The sequence below is a fragment of the Coffea arabica genome, chromosome 2e, assembly GCF_036785885.1.
Source record: "Coffea arabica cultivar ET-39 chromosome 2e, Coffea Arabica ET-39 HiFi, whole genome shotgun sequence".
NCBI lineage: Eukaryota > Viridiplantae > Streptophyta > Magnoliopsida > Gentianales > Rubiaceae > Coffea > Coffea arabica.
Genome location: NC_092313.1, coordinates 65,678,295 through 65,705,311, shown reverse-complemented (window position 1 = coordinate 65,705,311; position 27,017 = coordinate 65,678,295). Strand labels below are relative to the sequence as shown.

At 36.8% G+C, this 27,017-nt stretch overlaps 4 protein-coding genes and 1 long non-coding RNA gene across 8 annotated transcripts; 4 read left to right on the top strand and 1 right to left on the bottom strand.

The window, feature by feature from the left end:
- Positions 1-698: 698 nt before the first annotated feature.
- On the bottom strand, positions 699-8,173 carry LOC140037039 (uncharacterized). Its single transcript, XR_011840885.1, has 2 exons — positions 7,635-8,173; positions 699-2,477 (listed from the first exon to the last, which is right to left on the bottom strand). It is a non-coding gene; the product is annotated as an uncharacterized lncRNA (long non-coding RNA).
- Positions 8,174-8,981: 808 nt separating this feature from the next.
- LOC113732679 (polyubiquitin-like) lies at positions 8,982-10,960 on the top strand. The gene is made up of 2 exons (XM_027258598.2): positions 8,982-9,138; positions 9,602-10,960. Exon 2 carries the CDS (start codon positions 9,602-9,604, stop codon positions 10,748-10,750), a length of 1,149 nt encoding a protein of 382 aa, XP_027114399.1. The 5' UTR covers positions 8,982-9,138; the 3' UTR covers positions 10,751-10,960.
- Positions 10,961-13,317: 2,357 nt separating this feature from the next.
- Positions 13,318-21,264, top strand: LOC113732678 (uncharacterized). 4 transcript variants are annotated; one of them, XM_072080716.1, is made up of 6 exons: positions 13,318-14,508; positions 14,616-14,795; positions 16,470-16,572; positions 17,893-17,948; positions 19,465-19,629; positions 20,720-21,264. In XM_072080716.1, the coding sequence occupies exons 1-2, from the start codon at positions 13,750-13,752 to the stop codon at positions 14,688-14,690; spliced, it is 834 nt and encodes a 277-aa protein (XP_071936817.1). In that variant the 5' UTR covers positions 13,318-13,749; the 3' UTR covers positions 14,691-14,795; positions 16,470-16,572; positions 17,893-17,948; positions 19,465-19,629; positions 20,720-21,264. The 4 variants fall into 4 exon arrangements, with proteins under 4 accessions (XP_071936817.1, XP_071936816.1, XP_071936815.1 ...); XM_072080715.1 differs by lacking the exon at positions 17,893-17,948 and having other exon boundaries at positions 13,340-14,508; XM_072080713.1 differs by lacking the exon at positions 14,616-14,795 and having other exon boundaries at positions 13,348-14,508.
- Positions 19,286-21,015, top strand: LOC140036415 (FLUCTUATING-LIGHT-ACCLIMATION protein 1, chloroplastic-like). Its single transcript, XM_072077810.1, has 4 exons — positions 19,286-19,348; positions 19,465-19,629; positions 20,720-20,833; positions 20,923-21,015. The coding sequence occupies exons 1-4, from the start codon at positions 19,286-19,288 to the stop codon at positions 21,013-21,015; spliced, it is 435 nt and encodes a 144-aa protein (XP_071933911.1).
- A 2,204-nt stretch (positions 21,265-23,468) lies between the features above and the next one.
- On the top strand, positions 23,469-25,617 carry LOC113732680 (polyubiquitin-like). The gene is made up of 2 exons (XM_027258599.2): positions 23,469-23,626; positions 24,251-25,617. Exon 2 carries the CDS (start codon positions 24,251-24,253, stop codon positions 25,394-25,396), a length of 1,146 nt encoding a protein of 381 aa, XP_027114400.1. The 5' UTR covers positions 23,469-23,626; the 3' UTR covers positions 25,397-25,617.
- The last annotated feature ends 1,400 nt before the right edge of the window (positions 25,618-27,017 follow it).

Genomic DNA, 27,017 nt, shown 5'->3' with positions numbered 1-27,017 from the left:
TTGGATGTTTCCTACATGGATGCAAATCTAAATTTATAAAATATCCAAAAAGGACAAAATATCCATTCAAGGGTTTAATTGATACCAATCGCATGAATTGCGAAAATCAAAATAATTCCTTGAAGGGGTCATGAGCATGCATGGATGAAATTTGAAGAAAAGAAAAGAAACTTAAATTATATAATTAGATATAAATGGTCAAAGAATAGGGATGCAGTATAATGGGTACGGGAGGCAAAAACTCGTGACATAATTTTCTTATACAGGGATTAATGGAGTATTTAAACTAAAAAGTTATAATCACCCATTTCCCATGTTTGAAGAATAATTCTCCTAACATAGACAAGCAAATGAACTAGTTTAAATGTGATGCAATTCTAAATGATATGATTAACACATACAGAGGATATGTGATAATATAATAAGAAATATCATGCAAATGAGAAAATATTCTAAAAATAAAAATATGCATGAAAATGTAATAGATATCAGGCAAAAGATGAATCTAATGCGTGAACGATCTACAGGTCTAGTGTTGGACTAGCCCATTTCTAAAGAACCTTACTAGCGTTGGATTAGCAAGTAGGCGGGGGAGAAATCACAACTAGTTTGGGACTAGTGTGGTGACGTCATGCATTCATAATACACAGTAAAACAAATAAGACATAAATTAAAACAAATAAATACATAAGAGCACGTAGCACGTAACACGTAAATATAATATCTAAATGCAAAAATCCTAAGAAAAGCGGATAAAGCACATAATACATAAGACACATAAATACGTAAAAACCTATCTATTACAGTGGGGAATCTAACGACAATCTAAAATGTGAAAAATAAAAATCCTACCTACCCTATATATTACAATAGGGGACCCAATTACAATCTAAAATGAGAAAATATAATAAAACAAATCTAACTATCCTATCTATTACATTTTTTTGAGGTATTTAACTGCCTCTCAAATAATTATAAAAATTAACTAAATAAATATAAGAAAATTTGAATGAACATTTAAATCAAATAAATAAAAGCATATAAAAATATATAAACACATAGGAACACGTAGGAGCACATAAGAGCACGTAATTGATATTGAAATAATAATAATAGGGGTACCTCCCTTTTGAAGTGGTGACTAAATGGAGTCAAATTGCCCTATTTATATTCAAAATGAACAAAAGAATCATGACACCAATTTAATTAAAAATAATAATAATAATAAAAATACTAAATTCACATTAATATGTCAAACGTAAAGAAATTTAAGAACATCTAAAAATTACAAGTTAAATATATTCAAAAGTAACAGAATTAGCTATTAAAGAAAAAAAACAATCATAATAAAGAGCGTCAAAATTCACTAGGGACTAAATTATTAAAATTAAAAAACTTTTGGGATTAAAAATATATTTTTTCAAAGTTTAGGGGCCAAAATTAAATGAAAGATAAAGTTCAAGGACCACAGTGCAATTAATTTAAGGACCTAAGAAAAAAAAATTTAAAATGTTCTGGGCCGAAGTAAAACTACTCCAAAGATCAGGGGCTAAAGTGCAAATTTTGGTTTCTTCCTTGGGTAAGAAAAAGGCTAACGAGCCATCATTTTATTTCTTTGGACCAAACACTACTTAAGCCCAGCCTCAATCTGGCTCAAGCCATTTCCCAAATTTTGACCAACACAACAACAACAACAAAAGACAGCAAAAAGCCAGAAAATTAAACGATAAAATATGGCTTTAACATGGTTAACAAAAAATTGAAAATACCTCAATCCAAGCAAGAGTTTCTCGGTCAAATTTTGAAGGAACTCCCAAGTTTCACTCCAACCGATTGCTGCCTTGTTGTGTTTGAGTTGCTAGTATGTGTGTGTGAGATTGAGAGGGGAAAAGGGAAAGGAGAACCGAGAGGGAGAGAGAGTTCAAGGGAAAAGTTGTCTTGGGAATTTTTGGGAGAGAAAAAGAAATGAAAGAAAAAGGGAGCCGAGAGTAGAGATCAGAGGAGAAAAAAAAATGGAGCTTCCTCTTTTGTGTGTCCTCAAGAAAAGGAAGAAGACAGCCGAGAGATGTCTTGAGTTGGAGTGTTTTTTTAAGGAAAAAATAAGAAGCCCAGCTGAGAGCTCCTTTTCTTCTTGTGTTTTTGTCTCTGTGATGATATCTTGAGAGGTTCCCAAAATTGAGAGAGAGAGCCAAGAGATTGTCCTTTTTTGGAGCTCAAAAAATGAAGTTTTGTTGTGTTTTCAAAGAGAGAGGCTGAGAGATGTATGTTGGGAGAAAATGTGGAGCTTGTGTGTTTGGTTAGTAAAAATGATGGTTTTTGACCAAAATGGAAAAGAAAGGTGCATGGAGATATTGAGTGCAAAAATGGATCAATAGTGCATATGGTGAAAGAGAAATAATTAGGAGAAAGTTTTTTATTTCTTGATTTTCTTTTGTTGTTTTTTTTTGTGTTTTGTTTTTTCTTTTCCTAAAATAAACCTACAAAATTGAGAAAAATGCACATTAAAATGCAAAAAAATAAATAACTTATTAAATTAAAAAAATCAAGAAAATATTAAAATTTGACAAAAATTTGGTGTCTACAGCATTGAATCTTTACCTACATACAAATATGTTACATATACACCGTATGCTATATTAAACATCATATTTTATCCGTGTAGGGTTCATTTCTTCCACCGAATGCATGTTCCACATGTCAGCACCGTATTTAATTGCTCCCTACCGAACTGGGCCGAAAAGTAGCTAGTGGGCCGAAAAGTAGCTAGTGGCTTTCGGCCATGTGACAAAAGAGTACAGTAGCCCACATGTCAATTCAAAATTTCTTTTCCTACTTGTCCTCCCACGTCCCGACAGGCACGTGGGGTGCTATACTCTTTTGCCACATGGCTGAAGGCCACTAGTTGCGGAGCAGGCCTGCCTGTTTTCCCACGTGCTATAACAAAAGAGTACAGCGACGTGGGCCACTGTACTCTTTTGTCACGTGGCTGAAAGCCATTGGCAACTTTTTGTCAAGATCTTGATTAGGAATTTGGGGGTTATGAAGGACTCATCTGGAATTAGAGAACAAAATGGCGAGGGAAGAAGAAAAAGGAGATAAGGTGAGGAGAGAGAGAGAGAGAGAGAGAGAGACAGACAGAGATGAGGGAAGTAGAAATAGAGAATTGATATCTGTTATTCCTTAGATTCCTTTCCCACCAATCATCTTATTATATATAGGATTTGTAACCGACTCTAACCAATTCTGTTAATTCTTCCCTCAACGATGCTGTCCTACTTATTCTTCACATGCTATTGATTGTGTTTGTACAAAACGTCACCATTGCAGGTTATAGTTTTATTACATTTCTGGGTTTATTTCCTTCATCCTAACATTGCCTCCCCCAATTAAGAGTCTTGTCCTCAAGACTGGAAATGAGGGAACTGAGCTTGTATAAAGACTTTATCTTCCCATAAAGCCTCTTCCTCTCCTAGCTGACACCATTTGATAAAGTACTGAATAAATGGATGTCCATTGCGCAAAATGAAATGTATTTGTAAAATGGAATCTGGTTGTAAGGGACAATGATCTTCGCTATCAAACTCAGGTAGACTATCTAAAATGTGGTTTAGCGGCCCAATCTACTTTTTTAACAATGAAACGTAAGACTGGGTGAATCTTAGCTCCTGCAGGTAGTTTAAGATGATAGGCTATTGATCCAACTTTGACCTCTACCTAAAATTGACCATAGAATCTGGCAGCAAGCTTGAGACATTTTCTGATGGCAACTGTTTGTTGCTCGTAAGGCTGTAGCTTTAAGAAAACCCAATCACCAATTTCAAAGGTTCGTTCTGTGCGTTGCTGATCAACAAAATATTTCATTTTTGCTGTGCTTTAGCCAGATGCTCCCGAATGCTATTGAAAATTCTTATTTTGTCGTGAAGTAATTGTGTTGCTACTAGAATGATAGTATCCAAGTGAGGACCAAGGGGTAGGGGAATGGATTTGTAGCCATATAAAGCTTCAAAAGGGGTCATCTGTAGGCTAGAATGATAAGAAAAATTATACCACTACTTTGCTAAGGCTAGCCACCTACTCTAATGAGTGGGAAATTCACCAGTCATGCATCTTAAGTATGACTCCACACATTGATTCAATCTCTCACTCTATTCGTCTGATTGAGGATGGTAAGTCGAACTGTAGTATAACTCAATATCTATTAAGTTGAACAATTCTCGCCAGAAAATGCTGGTGAAGAGTTTGTCTCAATTATATACTATGGACTCAGGAGTCCATGTAGTCTGAAAATATTGTCCATAAAGAGGTAAGCCACCTATTTAGCAGAAAAATGGTGAGCGAAGGCCATGAAGTGATCAACCTTAGTGAATCTGTCAATCACCAGCATTATAGTATCAAGCCGTGTGAGTTTGGCAAACTTTCAATGAAATCTATAGTTAGATAAGTCCACGCCATTTGAGGGACAGGCAATGGTTGTAGTAAGCCAGGATAACGTACATGTTCAACTTTATACCTCTGATAGATATCACATGCTCTCACAAATTGGATGGCATCCTGTTTCATGGTAGGCCAATAGAATAGAGTTCTCAATCTCTGCTAGCACCCGCTTTGTCCTGAGTGGCCTCCAATCGCAAAGGAGTGAAAGACTTGAATTAATTTGTCTCTCAAGCCATGAGCTGATCCTACATAGAGCTTTCCATTGTATCTTAACAGACCATTGTTCCATTCATACTATGGCTAGGATGCAGGATCTATTATTAATTGAGCAATGATGTCCTGACAGTGAACATCTAAGTCATAACTGCCCTGGAGTTCTTGTATCCATAATGGCTTCACAGAGGAGAGAGCTAAGCATGATCCCTGCTGAGCTCCATGATCTAAATCTCCTCCATGTAATCTAGAGAGTGCGTCTGCTACCTTGTTTTCCACTCCTTTCTTATATTGAATCTCATAATCTAAGCCTAGCAATTTACTCAGCCATTTGTGTTGTAGTGCAGTAGTGAGCTTCTGATCCAGCAAGTATTTCAATAACTCATGATCAGTTTTGATAGCAAAGTGATATCCTACCAAATAATGCCTCCACTTAATTACTGCCATAATTAGTGCGAATAATTCTTTTTCATAAGCTGACAACCCCAAATTCTTAGGTGATAGAGCCTTACTCAGAAAAGCTATAGGATGGCCATCTTGTATGAGCACTGCACCAATTCCCTCTCCACTGGTATCAGTTTCAATGGTGAAAGGTTTCTGAAAATCTAGTAGCTTTAAGACAAGAGCAGTACATATGATATTTTGTAATGAAGAGAAAGCCTCATGTGCTTCTGAATTCCAAGCAAAGTCGTCCTTCTTAAGCAAGTCAGTGAGAGGCTTACAGATGATCCCATAATACTTGATAAATCTCCTATAATAACTAGTCAACTCCAAAAATCCCCTCAACTCTTTTATTGTCCTGGGAATTGGCCATTTTAGGATACTATTAACTTTTGATTTGTCCATGGATACCCCATTTTCAGTTATAGTATGACCAAGATAGTTCACAGTTTGTTGTGCAAAAGAGCATTTAAACCTCTTTGCAAATAACTTATGATTTCTTAACATAGATAAGACTGTCTTTAGGTGTTGTATATGCAATTCTAACGTAGGACTGTAAATCAGGATGTCATCAAAGAAAACTAACACAAACTTTCATAAGTATGGCTAGAATACCTGGTTCATGAGAGACTGGAATGTGGTTGGAGCATTTGTTAACCCAAAAGGCATCAATAGGAATTCATAATGGCCATAGTGAATTTGGAAAGCAGTTGTGTAAGTATCTTTGTGTTTAACCTTGATCTGATGATAACCAAAGGTGAGGTCCAGTTTTGTCTTGTATTTGGATCCTGCTATTTCATTAAGTAACTCACCAGCATTTGGGATAGGATATCTGTCCTTAATGGTCATCTCATTTAGTCACCTGTAATCCACATAAAAACGCCATGTTTCCTCTTTCTTCTTAACAAATAACACTGGTGAGGCAAATGGGTTGTTGCTATGAGTGATTATTCCACGCTGTAACATGTCATCTACTTGTTTCTCAATTTCCCCTTTTTGAGAGTGAGGATATCTATATGGTTTCATTTTGAAAGATTGGGATCCAAGTTTTATGGGATCTCATGATCTATTCCTCTTGTTGGAGGTAATTCAGTGGGAGTCTCAAACACATCAGCAAATTCTTCAATAATGTCCTGAACTTCTGTAGGCACACCTCTCCAAATGGATTGCCCTACCCCATTCTCGTGGCCAAACACAGCTACTTTTTATATTCAATAAATCTTCTTAAATCACTGTCCCTAATGAGGTCTAAATGACAATTTTCTGCCTGTCCTTGTAAATGTACTACTTCTCCTTGATTGCTTAGGGAAATAGTCAACTTATGGAAATCAAAAGTGATGGGACTAAAGTGAGCCATTCAATCCACTCCTAATATTATATCTCAGTCACTTAACTCCATTACCTTGAGGTCATAACAGAATTTGTGTTGATTAATTCCCTACATTACTATAGGACATATGGCCTTACTGGTTACACATGGTCCATTTCCCACAATTACAAAAAAGGGATTGACTAACTGATAGGGAATATCAAAGGCAATGACTTTTTCACTTCTGATTTAACTATCTGAGCTGCCAGTATTACCAAGATCAACATTTTTTCACCATCCAACCACCCTGTCAGTGTGATTGTTTTCCTTTTGATTGCATCAGACAGTGTATGTAGGGACATCTTCATGACCTGCCCTGGATTTCCTGTGGATTCATCTTGTTCCCCCAATGCATTCTCAAATTCAGAATCTTCCTCATCTTTACTAATTAAGAAATTAAGATGACCAAATTTGAACTAATGGCCTTATCCAAATTTTCTCCACATCTGAAACAAAGTCCATTATTTCTCCTATACTGAATTTCTTGAGTTGAGATTTTCCTGGATTTCGGTTCTGTAGTAGACACTAGTTTGCCCTTGAATTGAGTATTCTTAAATGCACTAACAGAAGGTACTTTGTAATATGAATTGTTGTTTTGTTGTTGAGAAGAGCTCCTAGAAATCCCAAATCTATTGTTTGACGCTGCCTTCTAGCTATCCTTGGAATTTTTGGATTGCAGGTTAAAAGCATTTTCTTGTAATGTAGCCATTTCAAATGCCTCAGATAAAGCTGCAGGTTTCAGCATTCTAACCATGGTTTTGATTTCGTCCTTTAGACCATTGATGATGCTAGATATACAGTATTCCTCACTTAAATGTGAATTCCTAATCATCATAAGAGTTTTAAGCTCTTCAAATTTTTCCTGATACTTCTCAACCTTCCCTATCTGCTGTAGTTTATTGAACTCTCCACAATATCCTAGCCATTCTTGTTATCAAACCTTTTATGCAATTGTTCCTCAAACATTTCCCAAGTTATATTAGGTTTTTCTAGTTTTATTCCTTAAAACCATCTATCCGCCCTTCCTTCTAGATACATTTCTATGACTTCCACTTTCTGTTCCTCAAGGATTTGATAGTTCAAATAGTATTTATTACATTTCCTGATCCAATCTCTAGGATTTTCACCATAAACAATGGTAAGTCAATTTTCGGAGGATTTGGTATTAGAATCTTACCTATCTCCTTCTTTGTTGTCTTAATGCTCTCAGATCCAATCTGAAACCTCTGACTCAGTGGTGGAGTCGGTAATAGGGGTGTTTGGTCATTCCTCTACCAGTTTTCTTTTGGAATTGCATTGTCTCTTCCCATCATCATCTTCATAAATGCACTAAATTCTTGCTTCATCCCAACTACTAGACCTTTCATTCTTTTATTGTTTTCTTCCAGTTCTGTGCACAATTCATTGCATATTTGCAGTTGCTGATGATGTGAAGCTTGTAGACCTTCTACTACCTCTTGAAGCTTGATTTCTTGCTTCTTGATTTGCTCCTCCAATGTCTTAAACCTGGTGCTTTCTGCCATCGAATCCGAATTTGTCGAGGATTCTACTTGCTTTGGCACCACTTGTCAGGATCTTGATTAGGAATTTAGGGGTTACGAGGGACTCACCAGGAATTAGAGAACAAAATAGCGGGGAAAGAAGAAAAGGGAGATAAGATGAGGAGAGAGAGAGAGAGAGAAATGAGGGAAGCAAAAATAGAGAATTGATATATGTTATTCTTTAGATTCCTTTCCAACTAATCATCTCTTTACATATAGGATTTATAATCGACTCTAACCAATTCTGTTAATTCTTTCCTCAACGACGCCGTCCTACTTATTCTTCACATGACACTGATTGTGTTTGTACAAAACGTCACTGTTGCATGTTATAGTTTTATTACATTTCTGGGTTTATTTCCTTCATCCTGACACTTTTTAGACGTGTGGATCTCACACTGCTGAACATGTTATGTGACGAAGAGATAAGAAGTGTCTGTGCGTATTTGATGAAACGGTGACGTTTATATAAAACGATATCGTTTGGATACTATTAAGTGCTCAACTTAGATGACATCATACCATTACAACCTTAAATCTAATAGACTTGACCGTGAAAACAAAACAGATGAAATGATCCAAAATTTAAATCTAATAATTTAATGGATAAATATATACTCTCAAAAATTAAGTGGTCAACACACTACCATTCGAAATGTTTGTGTTTGGATTGCATTTTTCATGATTTTTCATGAAAAAATTACTGTAGCGATTTGATGTATGTGAGGAAAAAAAGTAATAGGAAATGTGATTACGAAAAACGACGTAATTTTTTGACGGAAAATAGCAATCCAAACGAGGCCTTAATGTCTAATCAGATACATTTCTGACCACAAATTGTCAATACTGTGGGCTGGTGCAATTTCTATCGAGATTCCGGTGGAAGAAGTCTAGACTCTTCCAAACCAATTTGGCGATTGCGTGTGGGTTTCGCTTTCTGTTTCGTAGACGTCATCTATGACCGAATTAATAAACTCTTCATATAATACGAATACAATTTCGTCCTCAGGTCGGTCTTCTTTTCTATATAATAGCCTCTTATCTTTCCTTCTTACCACTACTCGTTAATCTATCAATCTTCTTCATCATCTTCATAAATCGTCTCTCGAATTCTCCCATATCAAATTCTACCATCATAAGGTAATCCTTTTTTCTTTGACAATCTATATTCGCTTGTTTCTTTTCTCAGTGTATGATTATTTGTTGCTTGATGCTTTGATTGATTTTAATATTGTTCTGGTTGCTTAATCTTCCGGTAATTGACGGATCTATTGGGATGTATTTGGTTGAGACTAGAAGATTTTCCAATTTTATATTTTATTTAAAATATAATTAGTCCAATTTAGGCTGGAATTAAGAGAAGAAGAAAAGAGTTGATTTCTATTTAGGGTTTTTTCTCTGTAATTTGTGGATTCCGTCCCTAAATTAAGGAATTAGGTGCCGAATTTTGGGGTTGAAGAGTTACAGCTTTTTTTCGGTTTACTAGTTTTGCTACCAATTCTGATTATTCATCTTGTGGTTGAAATTTTTGGTTTAGGGATTTGAATTTTATTAGATCTGATCGGATTTGGCTTTTTGGCTTTTTCCATTTTTTCCTTAACAGATGCAGATCTTCGTGAAAACTCTAACTGGAAAGACCATAACCCTCGAGGTTGAGAGCTCTGACACTATCGATAATGTAAAGGCCAAGATCCAAGACAAGGAGGGCATCCCTCCGGATCAGCAAAGGCTGATCTTTGCTGGAAAGCAGCTTGAGGATGGTCGTACCCTGGCCGACTACAATATCCAGAAGGAATCTACCCTTCATTTGGTTCTGCGTTTGAGGGGTGGCATGCAAATTTTCGTTAAGACCCTCACTGGTAAGACAATTACCCTCGAGGTTGAAAGCTCTGACACTATTGACAACGTCAAGTCTAAGATTCAAGACAAGGAGGGTATTCCCCCAGACCAGCAGAGGTTGATTTTTGCTGGCAAACAGCTTGAAGATGGGCGGACCCTTGCCGATTACAATATTCAAAAGGAGTCTACCCTGCACTTGGTGCTCAGGCTGCGTGGTGGAATGCAAATTTTTGTGAAAACGCTTACTGGGAAGACCATAACTCTGGAGGTGGAAAGTTCTGATACCATTGACAATGTCAAGGCGAAAATTCAAGACAAGGAAGGGATCCCACCGGATCAGCAGAGGCTGATTTTCGCTGGTAAACAGCTTGAGGACGGGCGGACCCTTGCAGATTATAACATCCAAAAGGAGTCAACCCTTCACTTGGTGCTGAGGTTGAGAGGAGGAATGCAAATATTTGTGAAGACTTTGACAGGGAAGACAATTACTCTGGAGGTGGAGAGTTCTGATACCATTGACAACGTGAAGGCAAAAATTCAGGATAAAGAGGGAATCCCACCGGATCAGCAAAGGTTGATTTTTGCTGGTAAGCAGCTTGAGGATGGTCGCACTCTTGCAGACTATAACATTCAGAAGGAGTCCACCCTTCACTTGGTGCTTAGGTTGAGGGGAGGAATGCAAATATTTGTGAAAACTTTGACTGGAAAGACCATCACCTTGGAGGTGGAGAGCTCAGATACTATTGACAATGTGAAGGCTAAGATTCAGGATAAGGAAGGGATCCCACCTGATCAGCAGAGGTTGATCTTTGCTGGTAAACAATTGGAAGATGGAAGGACTTTGGCTGATTACAACATCCAGAAAGAGTCAACTCTTCACCTTGTCCTGCGTCTTCGTGGTGGCATCTACTGATTATCTTGTCAAGGCTGTCTTGCTATTGGAATTTACATAAAACCCTGTTCTGTTTGCTTTGCTCGTCTCTCTGTTGTCTGAGTCATGTTTACTGGCTTAGGCTGTTGTGGCTCTTGATTTTGGGGATTGGCTGGTGGTGGTGTATTGTTTTGTTGGCATGGGAGTTATGGTGGTGTAATCTGATTTTAAATAAAATTTTTTACTTGTAAATGCTTTTGTGTTAAGTTTTGCATTATTATCCTAACTTGATTTGCTCTGTTTCTGAGGAAGTGTACAGGGCTTGCTTGGCTTGAGAACATACGTCAATTGTACTGTTACTCCTTGGTAATCTCAGTTTCTGCATTTTCCGTATTGCATGTGCTTGATGTTCTAGAAGTTGTAAAGTCGTTCTGTGCCATAGAGACGAGAACAACACCTGGTTGTGTTAACCTAAATCATTACATGTCTCACTTGTTAACTTGAATCATTCCTTGTCTAGCTTGTTAAATCATTCCATGACCTCTTATTCCTCAGCACCATTGGCTAACTACTAACTGTTTGATCATGTGTCTCTATCTAAACAAAATCGATTGTTACCCAATGTCCTTAAAAATCAGAATTAGAAGAATTAACTAACGATTAATTGTAGAGCATTAGATGGATTAACTATTAATTGTGGATTACTTAGATCTTGTTACCCTATGTACCTACCTCATAAGCCATTTGAATGCATTTGATGGCTGTCCAAAACAGCCAGAGACATTTGACAAGAGAACTGCATGGATTTTTTTTTTGTAAACAGTAAAATTTAACGCCTGAATTTATGGTTTGTAGCATAGTCTAATGGCAAGGGAAGTGATAATCTAGGCTGTAGTATTACTCTGATGGCAAGGGAAGTGATATTCCAAACATTGTGATAAGAGGACGGCTAATGGCAAGGGCAGAGATAATCTCAAAACAGTTTGTTTGGATGGTGCTTTTATTCCAAATAATATTTCGCTTGCATCATATACACATTTCCCAACCCATCTTTTTATATTCTCAATTATCTTTTTATCTCACCTACGTCACATCACAAAAAATGTTACAATAATTATTCCAAATAATATTTCAAATAATACATTATCCAAACAAACTTGGTACCGGTGATAAGAGGTGGTCTTATTTAGTGTATTAATGTGGAAGACGAATTCGTGGTCAAACAAGGAGTTGATCAATCAAATCAATGCGGTAGTTGTTAATGACCATAATAGAGGGTATTACATTACGTGCAAGGCTATGAGTCACAGCTGCTGCTCCTCTTTTGGTATGCAAAGCAGATTGCAGGACTACTCCTGTATTCAATAATGTAGAGCAGATTTTAGAACTACGACGGCAGATCACGTTCCATGCACCATGCCATTAACGATTGAGATCAGACGAGAGCTTGGATCGATTTCGGCCATTCATTTGAAATGGTCGATCTCGATTGCTAATTATCCTTTGTGGTTGCACCTACAACTACATAGAGCCCCGATTAAGGCCTTTCAATTGCGGTTGTCACATGGTCGAGATCAATGAAGACGTACAAATGAACAAAGGTTTAGTGCTTTTTAAAAGTTTAAAACACACCTAGGAGCGATAAGTATAAAATTTCAAATTTAAATATGAAAATTTCCAATTTTTTACTTGAAATTAATATATGAAAATTCTTTTTTTTTTTTTAAATTTATAATGGATTCATAGTCAAATTGAAATGTGATTTTAAATTTCTAAGAATTTTAATAATACTCCTTATTTATTGTTAGCACTCGTATTATCTCATCTTTTCATAACTCTTGCCCTATGTAGCATTTTCTTTTTCCTTCAACAGAACAAGGTTGACATACAAAAGCGGCAAAAACATCCATTTCATGTTCTTCTCTTTCACAAATTATGATTTCAAATTTGTCAAAATACGTACTACCAATTAGTTTATTTACGCAAAAAAGAAAAAATTCAAAAAGAAAAGGAAAGAGGTGAATCAAATAATTTGATTGCTTTCAGTGCCCATTAGGGAGTACAATGATGTACAGTCTGTAAACGGACTCCTGTAAACCTGTTTCTGCTTCTCTGAAACATGAAGAATCAAGGATCATCCGTGCGTTTAATAAAACTGAAGTCTAAAAAATGAAGTCCAATATCTAATCAAGGATCACCCGTGTGTTTGATAAAACTGAAATCTGAATCCATTAAATTATTGGGTTGTTAAATACTAAATCTAATACCTTTAACTGCACATCACATTCAATGATAAGTGGATAACTTATCACTTAATTTTGGAAGTAAGTTTTACCTAGAAAATTCAGTGACACTTAATTAATTCAGATATTCAATTTTTTATTATCAAACGATCTGAATATGTTAAAATTTAAATCCATTAACTTTAAGTGCTGAGTTAGATTTTCAGATAGCACAGTAGTTTGTTTTTCTTTTTGAAACAAAGGATCAATCCTGTTTGGATTGTAAGTTATTTGGGATTATTTGGGATATTTTTACTGTAGCACTTTTTATGATGTGATGTATGTGAGATAAAAAGATATTGGGAAGATAAAAAGGTGTATTGGAAATTGTAAAGATGATGTAAGCAAATAAAATTGGGGAAATAGGAAGCAATCCAAACAAAGATTAGATCCAGTAAGAGTATGCTCCGTTCTAAACTCCAATCCAGGCCAAATAGTTCAATAGAACGCATTTATTCCACTATGGTCAAGTGTTGTACGTCTTCATAGTTGAAACTCTTCGTTCATCCGTCACTTCTTCCCTTCTCCTTTTGCCTAAAACCCCTCAAAACTACAAGAACAACTAGCTTCAATTTCATCCTATGACGGCAACAACAATAGCAGCAAAACCAACCTTTTTCTTGCTCAAACCAAACCCTTTACTCTATCCTCCCAACCGGTTCCAATTCTTCTTTCTTCCTTCCCACAAAATCCCGCCTCCAGCACCCTTCCGTCAGACACACAATAGTAACAAATTCCCCTCTAGCATCGTTCTCCTTGATGCCTATGGCAAAGATCAGTGCAACACAACCATCAAGTTTAAAACCAACGATGATGATGATTCAACGGAAATCCAAGAAAAAACAAGCCCACCGATGGAAGAACTTGCTTTTATCGTCCTGTCTAAAGCCTTGGAATATCCAGGAAATCCTGTGGCAATGGCTGCTGTGCTTGTCACTCATGCATGATCCAAAATTAGCATTGGCTGCCTCCGGTGGAGTAATGGGTGGTTCATCTTTCTCATCATCCTACAGCTCCGAATCATCATCCTCTTCGTCCTACAGCTCATCAGGGTCCTACAGCTCTGAATCATCTTTCTCTTCATTCACCGAATCATCATCCTCTTCGTCCTACAGGTCATCAGGGTCATACAGCTACATTTCAGATTCAAATTCAGAGCCAAGTCCAGCCCAATTGCTTCAAGCTTCTTTAAAGAAAAGCTATGCAGTGAGAAAGAAAAGCTACCCTAGGCGAACCAGTTTGGATAGATATGCAGTGACCTCGAAGAGAAGCTACACTGCATTGTCGAGTAGCTTGTCAGAAGAAGTGTACTCGTTGTCATCTTCGGTGTCACAAGCACAAGTTGGAGGTAACACAGGACCAACCGTTGTTGCTTGGGTGTTCCTTCTGGTCTTGTTGTTGGTCATGTCTATTTTGGCCTTTGCATTCTATAACTCTACACGGGATATGGTGAGTACTGCTGAAAAGAAGTGCAGGTACACTGTTGCCACTCAGAGGATTACCATTCTCAAGCTGCAGGTACAATGTTGTTGTTTGGATATCTGGAAAAACTTGTGGAATATTCTCTAAACATGTGTTCCAACATTTTTTCTTTTGAGTTTTGAAATCATCCATTTTTATGACAGGGATTATATCCCAAAGAAGTCCTACAGTATAATTTTTCTGAAAACACTTTCAAAAAGCAGAGTCCTGAGTCCTGAGTTCTGAGTCCTGACAGAGCAGAAAGGGAAGGTTGTGAGGGAAGAAATTGGGATTTCTTTTAGAAGGCATGGGGTGCGAAGGGAAAAGCTGTTGTTTGTTACATGGTAATTGACAAATAATTTATTCTTTGATTGGTTTGAATAGCTCTGTCTGTGTGGTTTTTTAAGAAGACAAACATGGGAAAGGAAGAAATTGAAGAATGGCCCTTAATCAATGAGGTATAATGGTTATTATGAAGCAATTGTACGAGACTGATTAATTTGATTAATTAGTTGAAGTACATGGTTGGAAATTAAACTGAGGACAGGTGATGTCTTGAGGAACTAGTTTGACATATGCTAGATGACTATAGAAAGATGAAATGAAATAGGCTTGACCATGGTTTTCAATATACTGCTGCTAGTGTTGCTTCAATTCAAAATATATACAGACATTCGATCAAACTTATAATATAAAATACATACCAACACACTTGATCAACTTTTGCCTTTTGAGGGAGTAAATTTTAATGCCTTGAGAATTACCAAAGAAACTACCTGGTCATCTCTCAGTTACTAATTACTATATGTACAATGTATATGTTTGAAAATTGGTGATGCTTTATCCTTTTTAGGTACTTTATCCTTTTTAGGTACAATTTGTGCTTGCTATCATGTGGAACTTAAAGAAATTCACTTGTTCTGATTAAAGTTATCAATGAGTTTCTCTATGACTACAATGGTGTTGGGATGCTTTAACTTTGGTTGTTTTAACCCTGCAAATGCCTTGTTCAGTAAGCATAAATTTGAGTTTCTAATCTTCCAAGAAGACTGGTATTCTTTTGATTCTGAATCCTTATGGATATTAAAAGTCAGATATTATTGCAACTGCTTTTAATATGAATAAACTATGTTACCATTTTCAATTGGTGCAAGGAAATAGTATAATGACAATCCTGTTGGATTTATCTCCTTTTCTGGCCTGGTTTCCTTTAAACTTTTACCTATACTCCTCTTAGTAAAGGAACATCCAGTCATCTCATAGAGATTTGTAGAATAAGTTTCTTACAGTTCTAATAAAACAGGGAAGACTTTGAGGCCAACCCCTATCTAGCTCTCTCTTTGTCTCTTCATAGAAAGCATGATAATTTGCCATTCACCAAATTCAAACCATTCATAAAGTGACTCAGCAGAACAGCCTTTCCCAGTACCCTGGGACCAAAAAAAGAGAAAGGAAAGATCAAAAAAGATACCACCTAAATCAATAAACAAGAAAAAAGAATCACAGATGGTCGGCCCGACTGAAAGGTGTCCAGGGACAACAATGAATAATCCATCCTTGGGAAAGTTTCTTATGCAGATTCTTCTTGGTTACATACAGTGATATACTGCTGCATTAAATAGATGAAGACCTTACTATATGAGGGTGTTCAGATAAGTTGAGTTCAAAATAGGACAATTAAACTCGTATAATGTTCAGATAAGTTCAAAATACGACAAGTAAAAATTGTATAAGGCTTTTTTGTAGTAGAAGCAAACATATTCGTTTATCTGATGCTCTTCTTTATGCAATTTCCTGTACTATGAGAGGGAAGATGAATAATTTTGAATAAATGCATCACAATATATCGCATTCCAATGATGCATGGTACATCTCAAACATACATGTAAATGGTGCCAGTCCATTTGCACGGTATAGTGCAATTCAACTAATCAAAAGTTTCAGTTTCACCTCTTTGTTTAGTTTATGTCATTTTCAGCTTCTTATTCCATCTCTTGCCTGTTTTTCCAATTCCAAAGGTTGGCTTGTTGGGTTCAGGGAGATCACTACAAAGGGATCTTGACCGAGTTGCTGAAACTGCTGACACATCCACATGAAAGGGTTTAAATTACATATTGACAGGTAAAAATTCCCAGCTTTTCAGTTTTATTAGTCCAGTTTTGATTGCCTAAAAGTGGAGCATATATAGAAGTCTTAATATAGATAAACAAAACTTTAAAATACGTTTTGTTGCTTTGTATGCCAGTATAACCAAGTTTTGTTTCGAGAAACAGCCAGTGAAAGCATTTATGTAGTTTAATGCAATTTGGTTGCCAAAGAAGGGTATAGTAAAGTGAGTTCAGCTGGTTTGTCATGTCTGTATGAGCAGTTAGTATGAAGTTCGCCAAAGTGAAAGCATTTATGTAGTTTAATGCAATTTGGTTGCCAAGAAGGGTATAGTAAAGTGAGTTCAGCTGGTTTGCCATGTCTGTATGAGCAGTGTGTATGAAGTTCTAGTACTTCTCACACTTTCCTGCATTTTGCATCTTACAAATGAAAAAATGATTTAGACTTTTCTTCGCCATTTCTCATAGTAAAAAGTAATCACAGTGGAGAGTTACTTCTGCTCTCCTTTACCTTACTTTTTGTTTAACTCTGTTTTGCTACACTTGACTATTCCCCAATTGAAAGATCCTTGTCAGGTGCAGAATGATAAGGGAAGGAACATCCTTCCTAATAGGACCTCATTTTGTCGGACGTAAAAGCTGCTTATTTCATATGCCCAGAATTCCCTCCATGTACTGATGTACCTGAGGACTGTGGCCGTTGTACTAAATTTCAGCCACAAAACTGTTCGTAGATAACATAAGAAGTCATTAATATGGTTGAATCTTGACACTCGAATGTTGAACCTTGATACTTGTGCTGTTAATAACGCTGATTTTCTAACTTCTAATTACATGCCATGGATCAAGTTGTCTGAAAGCTTCATTGTTTTAAACTATAATCTAACAAAAGATTCCAAATATTGAATCAGTTCTTGCGCTATGCTGAAATTGGTAATTGTTTATACTATTAGATGAATCTATTCATTTAATCAGCTGCATTTATTAACTGTTTTCCCTTTAATCTTTTGGTTTAAGACTTAATATTTCACATTAGAACTTAAGTTGGAAGTGCTTATGCTTTTAAGGAAATGAGTTTATGGTTTTAGCTCGGCGAAGTATTTGTGGAGAAGAAAGCAGAAAAAAATGAAGATTTTAAATTGGGTTCTCTTTTTTGTGGTCAAATTTGAGAAAATAAGAAGGCAAAATGATCAAGGGAGACTCGTAGTATTAGTCTTAAAATCTTCAGCTGACTCTCTAGCAAAAATGCTCAAATCTGCATGTTTTACATACATTTCTCAACAAGTAATGCTCTGAGTTAATTGAGAATTCGTAATACTCTCCACTTTGGTTGCAGAGACTATATTGGCATTGTTTCGGCATCCTGTTTATTGGTTTGCTGCCTATTCATCTGTAAGCGACACACAGTCTTTCTTCCTGCTCAACTGAAACTTGAAATTGGTCTTGACAGCAAAATGTAGCTAGCCCCTTTTTGCTGACTAGCCTGTGATTTTGAAATTTAGATCAGTATGTTGATTATATACTCTGGGATTTGAATTTAGATTAGCTTCTTGATTAGGTGCTCTGATTTTACCCTCTGATGGTAGAGCAATTTGCTTGATACGGACTTTGAAAAGAATTCATTTGAAACGTAAGGGAAGTTATATGTCTTGTTTCTATAATTATTGGTCCCTGTAGCTTTACTCTATATGGTTTTAAATGCCTCCCAATCCCCGTGTATATGGAAGAAAAAATGAGAAATAAAAAAATGACATGGCCATGGCCTTGTCTGTTGGGAATATAGTTACTAATAGCATGTCTAAAATGTTTGCTTGATCAATGAATGTTTTGCCATCAAATTACTAATAACTTCAACTCATGATTTGTGTTTTCAGATTAGTCTTTATATGTGTTTGCCCCTTCTAATCAGGGGATGGTTATGTTGTTTTCACTGGCTTCTCAAGCCTATGACAATATCGTGCGTTTTAGGTAAGGAACTTTCTTAGTGGGTATTGGCTTTTAGAATGCCAACTTAAACCCAAAATTCAAGTGGTACGAAATGTGTAGGAAACTGCACATCGTGTTAAGGCTAGGGCTGCTGGGTTGATTGGATATCTTCCAAATACAGAAGGAAACTGGCTTTATAAATCAAACCTGCAGCCACTTTAGTCACATTGGACCTACTTTACCATTGCATTGAAGCTGATTGACCTGTAAATTTCTCACTTTCATTTTCTAAGGCATTTATTACCTGTCTTTGGTAGTTTGAAGCAACTCAAGGGTAAGTTTCTGCAGAACACAATAATCTTGCTCTATCTAATTGCTAATTATTTATTATAGCTTCTCAAGAGTGCAGACTTGCTTCTGCTGTGCAGAATGTAGTTCTTGTTAACAATTATATATGCACAAAAAAAAGGCATCCCTTATTCCATAGATATCCAAGTTTTTGCAACTTAATTTTCCTCTAGGCATTGATTTTTTTGGAACTTAATTTTCTCTGGGCAACATCTTCATTTATGTCTGCAGGAATTACTCCTCTTGTTGTTCTATATACTATGTAATGTATGGATCATGAAGACAGTAAATGTTCTTTTCATTTCAATTTGCTATAAGAGGAGAGGTTGTGAATCTTTTTGCTAATTGGGATTTGGTTAAAGATCGTGTCTATATAGCTCTAATGTTTGGTCTATATAGCTATCTAGCTCTAATGTGTTACATGTATTAGTCTACACTTCAATAGCTGTGATCATATGTACTTCATTTGTTTGATGCTTCATACTCAATTTAAGGAATCGAGGATTTATACTGTTAAGGTAAATCTTTATGGTGTGGATGAAGTGCTTAGCTTAAACAAACAAAGACCTATTTTATTTGGAAAAAAGGTAGTTTGGTAATGAGCCTTTTACATCTACTGCTACATGAAATGCAGGCTGATATCAAGAGCAGCACATATGAAGGGGAAACAACATTCAATGAGCTTTCCATTGAAGAACGCAGTAAACTTGATGAGGAGACACTTGTCAACCTAAATAACATGAAAAAGCGAAGCTTAAAAATCAAGAGATCAACTGGTGTTACTAATGGTTACACAGTGGTAAGATGACATATAGTTTCTTTTTGGTTGCTTATTAACTGCTGCTGAAACCTGAAAAACTAAATATCCTAATAATGTGGTTAAAGTACCTTAGCAAAGCTGTTGGCTGAAATAAGTTCGATTGCATTTTCTCTGAGTTTGGAAGTATTTCATGAATTCTGGTAGTGACAGATATTCTCTCACCCTTCATCACCAAGAAATTTGAGCATCATCAATCTGTTCACTAACTTGACCCTTTCATGTTTAAAAGAGCTTCTGAAAAAAATCTTTTCAGTAGCTTCTAGGTCAAATAATGATCTTTTGTGAGTCACTGTTTTAGAAGCATAGAACACATGCTTTATGCACTTAGAAAAAGTCAAATTTTTTATTATGTCATTTTCACAACTACTAATTCTATTAGTTACTTTTCTTGTTTGCATCATCTTCACATACTTTTCTTGATAACCTGAGAATGTTACACCCTAAATCTTATTGCCAAGTAATAATATATATTCTATTTCCTTTTTAAGTGTTTGACAGGGAGTCTTGGATATGTGATAGAGAGTCCAAAGAGTGTCAGGATTGACCTTTTTCCCTAACATGCCAACACCTAGATTCTTGTTGGTCAGAAGTGAAAAGAATAATAGAGTCACTTCTGAATCACAATACTGCCAACTTCATGGCAGAGTGCTTTCGTGAATGAAGTAAAGGATTTATATTTCGTGAAATTTAGGCATTAACTTTAGCTGTAAACTAGAGAGATTGTGCTCAAATATCAGTTCTAATTTCTTTTACCCTTGCATTAGTTTCATCATTCATGACCGATGTACGTTAATTTATATCTTGGTTCATGTCGTAAAAACCTTAATTGGAAAAATAATCCATTGTGGTTTTTCAACATGTGGATAGCCATACTTGAGGGCATTTAATTGTTCATCTGAAAAGATAAAATAATCGAGGTGTTTAGATTTCTCTTCCTTTACTTTATATACGTTTTTGTTGAAAGATGTTCATCACAAAATAAATTAAGCAGCATTTAATGATTGGTGTTAGATATGGTTCCATTCATAATGCTTTTGAGAATGATCATCATGTTGATCCCTATATGTAGGTCACAATATTGGTGGCTGCTGATGGTGAACATGAGCTGCCTACCATCAATGGTGAATCTGACTTGAAAAAAGCCTTGAACAAGCTTGGCTCTATTCCTTCTAGTACAACTTTGGCAAGGAAATGATTCAGTTTCCAAAGCAAGCATATACATCATTATCTGCTTCTTCCACCATATCCTGATCATAATGGCTGTCCAAGCAGGCAGTTCAAGTGTTATGGACTCCACAGAAAGAGGATGATGTATTATCAGAGCAAGAATTGCTAGAAAAGTACTTCTCATTGCGGCCTCTATGAATGACAAAGAGTGTCCTGTCCTGCCTTTCATTTTTAAGAAGGGCTCTTTGAAGACTTGAGATACGAAAATGTAAATACTATATATCAGCTATTTGGTGTCTTGCAAATTCACTAACAAAGCCTCAGCTTTTAATGTTCATCAAATGTCCAAGATTTCCTTCATTAATTAGTTTGTAAGTGTCCTCCTATATGTCAAATTCACAATACGGAGAACCAATATGCAATTTTCAAATGAGGACCGATTTTATTTTTAGGGAGTATACATTTTATACTTTGAATTATCATTTTTCAGTACTAGTCGGCAGTTTGAAAAAGAAAAAAAAACACCCTTTTGGATACAGAAGAATTTTTTGATATTCCATTCAATGCTTTGTAGATTCTTAAGACTTGTGCACACAACTATGGTTTCTGGTACCGTCTGAATTGGCGACTCTTAAGCCCATATTGCAGTAGGAGAGAAGAAAAAGGACAAACATGTATAATTTTACACCACTAACTAACACAATGAGGTTATAGGAATCAATGGCACACTTAACTTTTTCCACACACCTTTGGTGAAGTTGTTAAATGCTAGCTTAATGTTACTTTTCAAGACACATTTTAATTTTATTTTCAAAGATACCCTTTTAATGCTCTAAGATTTGTAGCTCCTCTTCTTTTCTTTTCTTTTTTTTTTTTTTGGTTCAAGGGAGACTCCAAACCTTATAAGAAAGGGGGAATGCCATAAAGGGAAAGACTTGAGACTTTTGTATCTAATATTCAAAGGAGACTCCAAACCTTATAAGGTGGAAAGGAGGAAAGGAGAAAAGGTAGACTTGTTCCTTAATAAACAATTGGGAAGATTTGTGTAAAAGGCATGCTAGAAAAAATGAATCATAAATAGAGCAAAGATGTGTATTGCAAAGGCCTTTGTATTCACTTGTGCATGTAAAACGTACGTATTGTTCAAGTGAGTACGTTTAACTTTTGCAGAGAAACTGATCTATTTGGGGGAGGCAAACGTATGTGTAGGAGGGGTGAATCACCGGATCAAATAAGTGTACTATTATACCCTCTAATTTTTTAAGAATAAGAAGTACTGTACTTCTTATGTGATATCTTCACTATTGTATCCTGTGAATTTTTAAAGAATAAGAAGCACTATACGTTTTATATGACACCTACTTAGTGCACAAAAGAGCTTTAAAAGGGCTCTATCTAGTCATTGGATCAAGACGCAATGGTTGAACTCTCTGGATCTTTTAAGGACAAGAAGTATTGTACTTTTTATGTGATGCCTGACCTAATACACAAGAGAGCTTTAAAGGGGGCTCTCTTTGGCCATTGAATTAAGTTCCAATGGTTGAGGGGGTATTGAGTTTGTTGATGTTTATATCCATTGACCATACAATGGAAATTGTAATTCATTCCATTGACCATACAGTGTGCTTGTTTTTACAACAAATTTTTGCTTATCATGGAAAGTGGTGGCAGTAGCCATAAGTAGATGACCAAAATTTGGGTAGGCTCGATTTTTAAAAATTTAATAACCTAAATTGTGCCACAAATTGGACACCGAATGGAATCATTTTGCGTACCAAAGGTAGGTATTTTGCCTACTATATAACATGTTTACTTTTTTTTTTTTTTTTTTTTGGGTGAAAACGGCGTAATATAAATAAAAGCAATCAAAAGTTCCCCTGGCTATTACAGAACTGTCCTAATGCTACGGGGATAACAGATGCCCCTAGTGTCCTCATCAAAAGCAAAAAGGAGTTCTCGAGGACATGATTCAAAAATCATAAAATTTTGATCCAGCTTGCTGGCCAATTTCGCTAAGACATCTGCACATCTGTTGGCCTCACGGTAGACATGCCTGAGTTTAACATGCTGGAGCTGCGAAAGCAGGCATCTGCAGTCCATGATAATTGGATGGAAAAGATGATCAGGATTCACAGTAGAATTAAGGAGAGAAATCATATCAGCACAATCAACTTCAACATGTTTACTTGTAAGATGTGTGAAAAGCCACAAGCTATGTGAATATCACATATCATTTTTTTAAATTAATAACAACCAATAACTATTACATTTTTTTACTTAATTTGCACATACACATATATTTTGCTTTCGCACTAGTATGCAAAACTACTTATAATTTGCAGCTACCCTAAATAATCTTGATGGGTACATATATTATAAAAAAAAAAAAGAAAAATTCTCTCGCCATAGAGTGGATTTTAAGAATTCACAAAATTGACTCGACAAAGTATCTGTACAATTAGTATATATTAGTCGCACTATTCAATTTATGGCTCAGGCCAAACCATATCAGCTCGACTCGATCTGGTTCGCCGATTTCAAAATTTGGTCAACTTTCCAACGAACCCGAGCTAGTGCAGTGCAATCAGATCCGAGTGAATTGACCCACTGGCCATTGCGTGTCGGGTTCGGTTCGGGTTCTCATAGACGCCTCGTTTTCAAGGCGGTCATCGCTCCTCTATATAATACCCTCTTTATCTGCTTCTTTCTCCTCACTCATTCATTGAACCTTCCTAAAATCTTCCATCCATTTCTTTTTATTTTTTAATCAAAAAAGTCTTATCTGGTATTCTGTTTCTCCTCTCACAAGGTAATTAATTCCTTCTTTCTTCGACGATTTGTTTATCATTTTTTTTCGGTTGTTTTCGAAATCCATCATTGATTATTGTTGTTTGATCCTTTAATTGGTTCTGGTGTCGTGGTAGTTTCTTAATCTGAATGATTGACGGATCTTTTTGGTGATTATATTGGTTGCCTTTTTAGTCTTTTTAATCTGGCCGATTTTGATCTAGGGTTTCTGTTATTTCTGCGAGCCAACCCTAATTTTTAGAAGCTGGGTGCCTCTTTCTCTGCTATTGGGGTCGTGTATCTGTTCTATCAATTTAGGTTTTTGTTGCTTGATGCAAGCTTTAATTGATTCTTATGCACTGCTGTAGCTTCTAGCCTTTTGATAATCGATGTCCCTATTGGGATTACTTTAGTTCAACATCTTTTGCGTTTTAATATTTTAATTCTAGTAGTCCGAATGGTTTTCTATAATTTTTTTTGGGTTGCACCCCTAAATTAGATAATTTGGTGCTCCTGTTGTTCTGTTATTCAGGATTTTGCTCATTTATTATGGTTGATTTTGTGCCAGCAATTTCAGTTCTGGGCTGGGAATTTGAATTGATTAGATCTGATTGGATTCGGTGTTTTGGATTTTTTTTCTCAACAGATGCAGATCTTCGTGAAAACCCTTACTGGGAAGACCATAACCCTGGAAGTTGAAAGCTCTGATACTATTGACAATGTGAAGGCCAAGATCCAAGACAAGGAGGGCATCCCTCCGGACCAGCAAAGGCTGATCTTTGCCGGGAAACAACTCGAGGATGGTCGTACCCTGGCCGACTACAACATTCAGAAGGAATCCACCCTTCATTTAGTTCTGCGTTTGAGGGGAGGGATGCAAATTTTCGTTAAGACTCTTACAGGGAAGACAATTACCCTGGAGGTTGAAAGCTCTGACACCATTGACAATGTCAAGGCTAAGATCCAAGACAAGGAGGGCATTCCTCCTGACCAGCAAAGGCTGATCTTTGCTGGAAAACAACTTGAGGATGGTCATACACTGGCTGATTACAATATTCAGAAGGAATCTACACTTCATCTGGTGCTCAGGCTTCGTGGTGGGATGCAAATTTTCGTTAAGACTCTTACTGGAAAGACCATAACCCTGGAGGTGGAGAGTTCTGATACAATTGACAATGTGAAGGCTAAAATTCAAGACAAGGAAGGGATCCCACCAGATCAGCAGAGGTTGATTTTTGCTGGTAAACAGCTTGAGGATGGCCGGACTCTAGCAGATTATAACATCCAGAAGGAGTCAACCCTTCACTTGGTCTTGAGGTTGAGAGGAGGAATGCAAATATTTGTAAAGACATTGACAGGGAAGACCATTACCTTGGAGGTTGAGAGTTCTGATACTATTGACAATGTTAAGGCAAAAATTCAGGATAAGGAGGGAATCCCACCGGATCAGCAAAGGCTGATATTTGCTGGTAAGCAGCTTGAAGATGGCCGCACTCTTGCTGATTATAACATTCAGAAGGAGTCAACGCTTCACTTGGTGCTTAGGTTGAGGGGAGGAATGCAGATATTTGTGAAGACTTTGACCGGAAAGACAATCACTTTGGAGGTGGAGAGCTCAGATACCATTGACAATGTGAAAGCCAAAATCCAGGATAAGGAAGGTATCCCACCTGACCAGCAGAGGCTGATCTTTGCTGGCAAGCAATTGGAGGATGGTAGGACTTTGGCTGATTATAACATCCAGAAAGAGTCCACTCTTCACCTTGTCCTGCGTCTTCGTGGTGGCTTCTGAATGTTGCTGATAATTTGTTGAAGGCTGTCTTGCTGTTGGAATTTACATAAACCCTGTTATAGTTTGCTTTACCCTGTGTGTCTTTGCTGCCCAAGTCATGGGGACTGGCTTGTTAAAGCCTTCTGTAGTTTTCGTTTGGTGGGATTGGATGGTGGTGTTATATTGTCATGGGAATTTATGGTGGTGTTACCTGTTTCTAAATAAAAGTTGGAATTTCTAAATGCTTTTGTGTAAATATAGAGTCGCTGATTAAAACTGCCGTGGTCTATATTTGCTTGATTTATTGTTGTTCTCAGTAAGTATATTCTATTTGCTTAGCTTGAGAACATACATAATATCTTGTTCAGTTGTTCAGTTCTTCCTTGATAACCTTGTTTCCAGCGTTGACGTTGTAAATTAAGTTGTTTTGTGGTTTTTGATGGTTTCTCAATCGTACAGCGGCAGGTGTTGAACTTGAACATTCAATGCTTCTGGCCTGGCTACCTTCAGCTTTGGATCTGGTTTCTCTATCAACCTTCAACATTCGATCTGGTTTCACTATTGAACAGAATATTGCAAGTGGATAGAGCACAGCTATAAGAGACCATTTGACGGTGTTTGATGGCCCTACAAATCAAGCTTGATCTTGCATCGGTTCCCAGTCCTCAGCATTTGACTGCCAATCGCCAAAGTTGACCGCCAATCGCAAAGGACTGGCTACCTTCAATGTTTGATCTGGTTTCTCTATCCAACAGAATATTGCTAGTGGATAGAGCATGGCTATAAGAGACCATTGGGACGGTGTTTGATGGCCCTACAAAACAAGCTTGATCTTGCATCGATCCCCAGTCCTCAACATTTGACCGCCAATTGCCAAGGGATTGGAACTTTACTCTGAAGTCTGATCTGAACTCGGTATACCCCTAAACAAATCAAGCTTGGGAAGTTCACTCGATTTGAACTCTGGTAAACCCCTTAAAAAAAAATTCAAGCTTTAGCGCATTTCAAACTCGTTAAGATGAATAAAGATCAAACAGGCTTATTTACCTGAAAAGAGGCAAATCGTAGAATTGAGTACCCTCTTAACAGGTTCAGATCGCCTGTATTGCTCATTAGAGTGTATATGGAGGCTGATCGGTTAGATATCTGCTTCAAATTTGTGACATGAAGAATCAATTGTATTTCAATATCCAGTAAGGTTTCCACTGCCTTCCCGTGTTGTACTTTGTCTTTCGGCCTAAACCCCAAATGACTTGAGTTACCACAAAAGCAAAATCACATAAATTTCCTCCTATGGCGCCACCAACAGCAATAGTAGCAGGCAAAACCAGCCTTTTTCTTGCTCAAACCAAAACCCTTTACACCATCCTCCTGGCCATTTCCAAGTCTTGTTTCTTCGCTCCTACAAAATCCCACCACGTTTCTGCCTTCCAATCCATAATAGTAATTCCTCTCAAATACTTGGTCATCAGAAGAATTCCCAGATGTGCCAATGATCAGTACAATAATCCCATGAGGTTAAAGCAGAAGATGTCGATGCCATCAACATCATCATCAATGGAAATCCAATAAAACACAAGCCCAGTCGAAAAATCCACAGAAACATTTGACAGCGGCCGCAGCCGTAGTGTCATTGATGTTA

Coding starts and splice junctions, on each gene's coding strand:
- LOC113732679 (XM_027258598.2), top strand. CDS start 9,602: ATGCAGATCTTCGTGAAAACTCTAACTGGAAAGACCATAACCCTCGAG.
- LOC140036415 (XM_072077810.1), top strand. CDS start 19,286: ATGTACTTCATTTGTTTGATGCTTCATACTCAATTTAAGGAATCGAGG. Junction 19,349..19,464: donor CGAGGATTTATACTGTTAAG/GTAAATCTTTAT, acceptor CATGAAATGCAG/GCTGATATCAAGAGCAGCAC. Junction 20,834..20,922: donor TTCCTTCTAGTACAACTTTG/GCAAGGAAATGA, acceptor CTGTCCAAGCAG/GCAGTTCAAGTGTTATGGAC.
- LOC113732680 (XM_027258599.2), top strand. CDS start 24,251: ATGCAGATCTTCGTGAAAACCCTTACTGGGAAGACCATAACCCTGGAA.
- LOC113732678 (XM_072080714.1), top strand. CDS start 13,750: ATGCCTATGGCAAAGATCAGTGCAACACAACCATCAAGTTTAAAACCA. Junction 14,509..16,469: donor TTACCATTCTCAAGCTGCAG/GTACAATGTTGT, acceptor CCAATTCCAAAG/GTTGGCTTGTTGGGTTCAGG.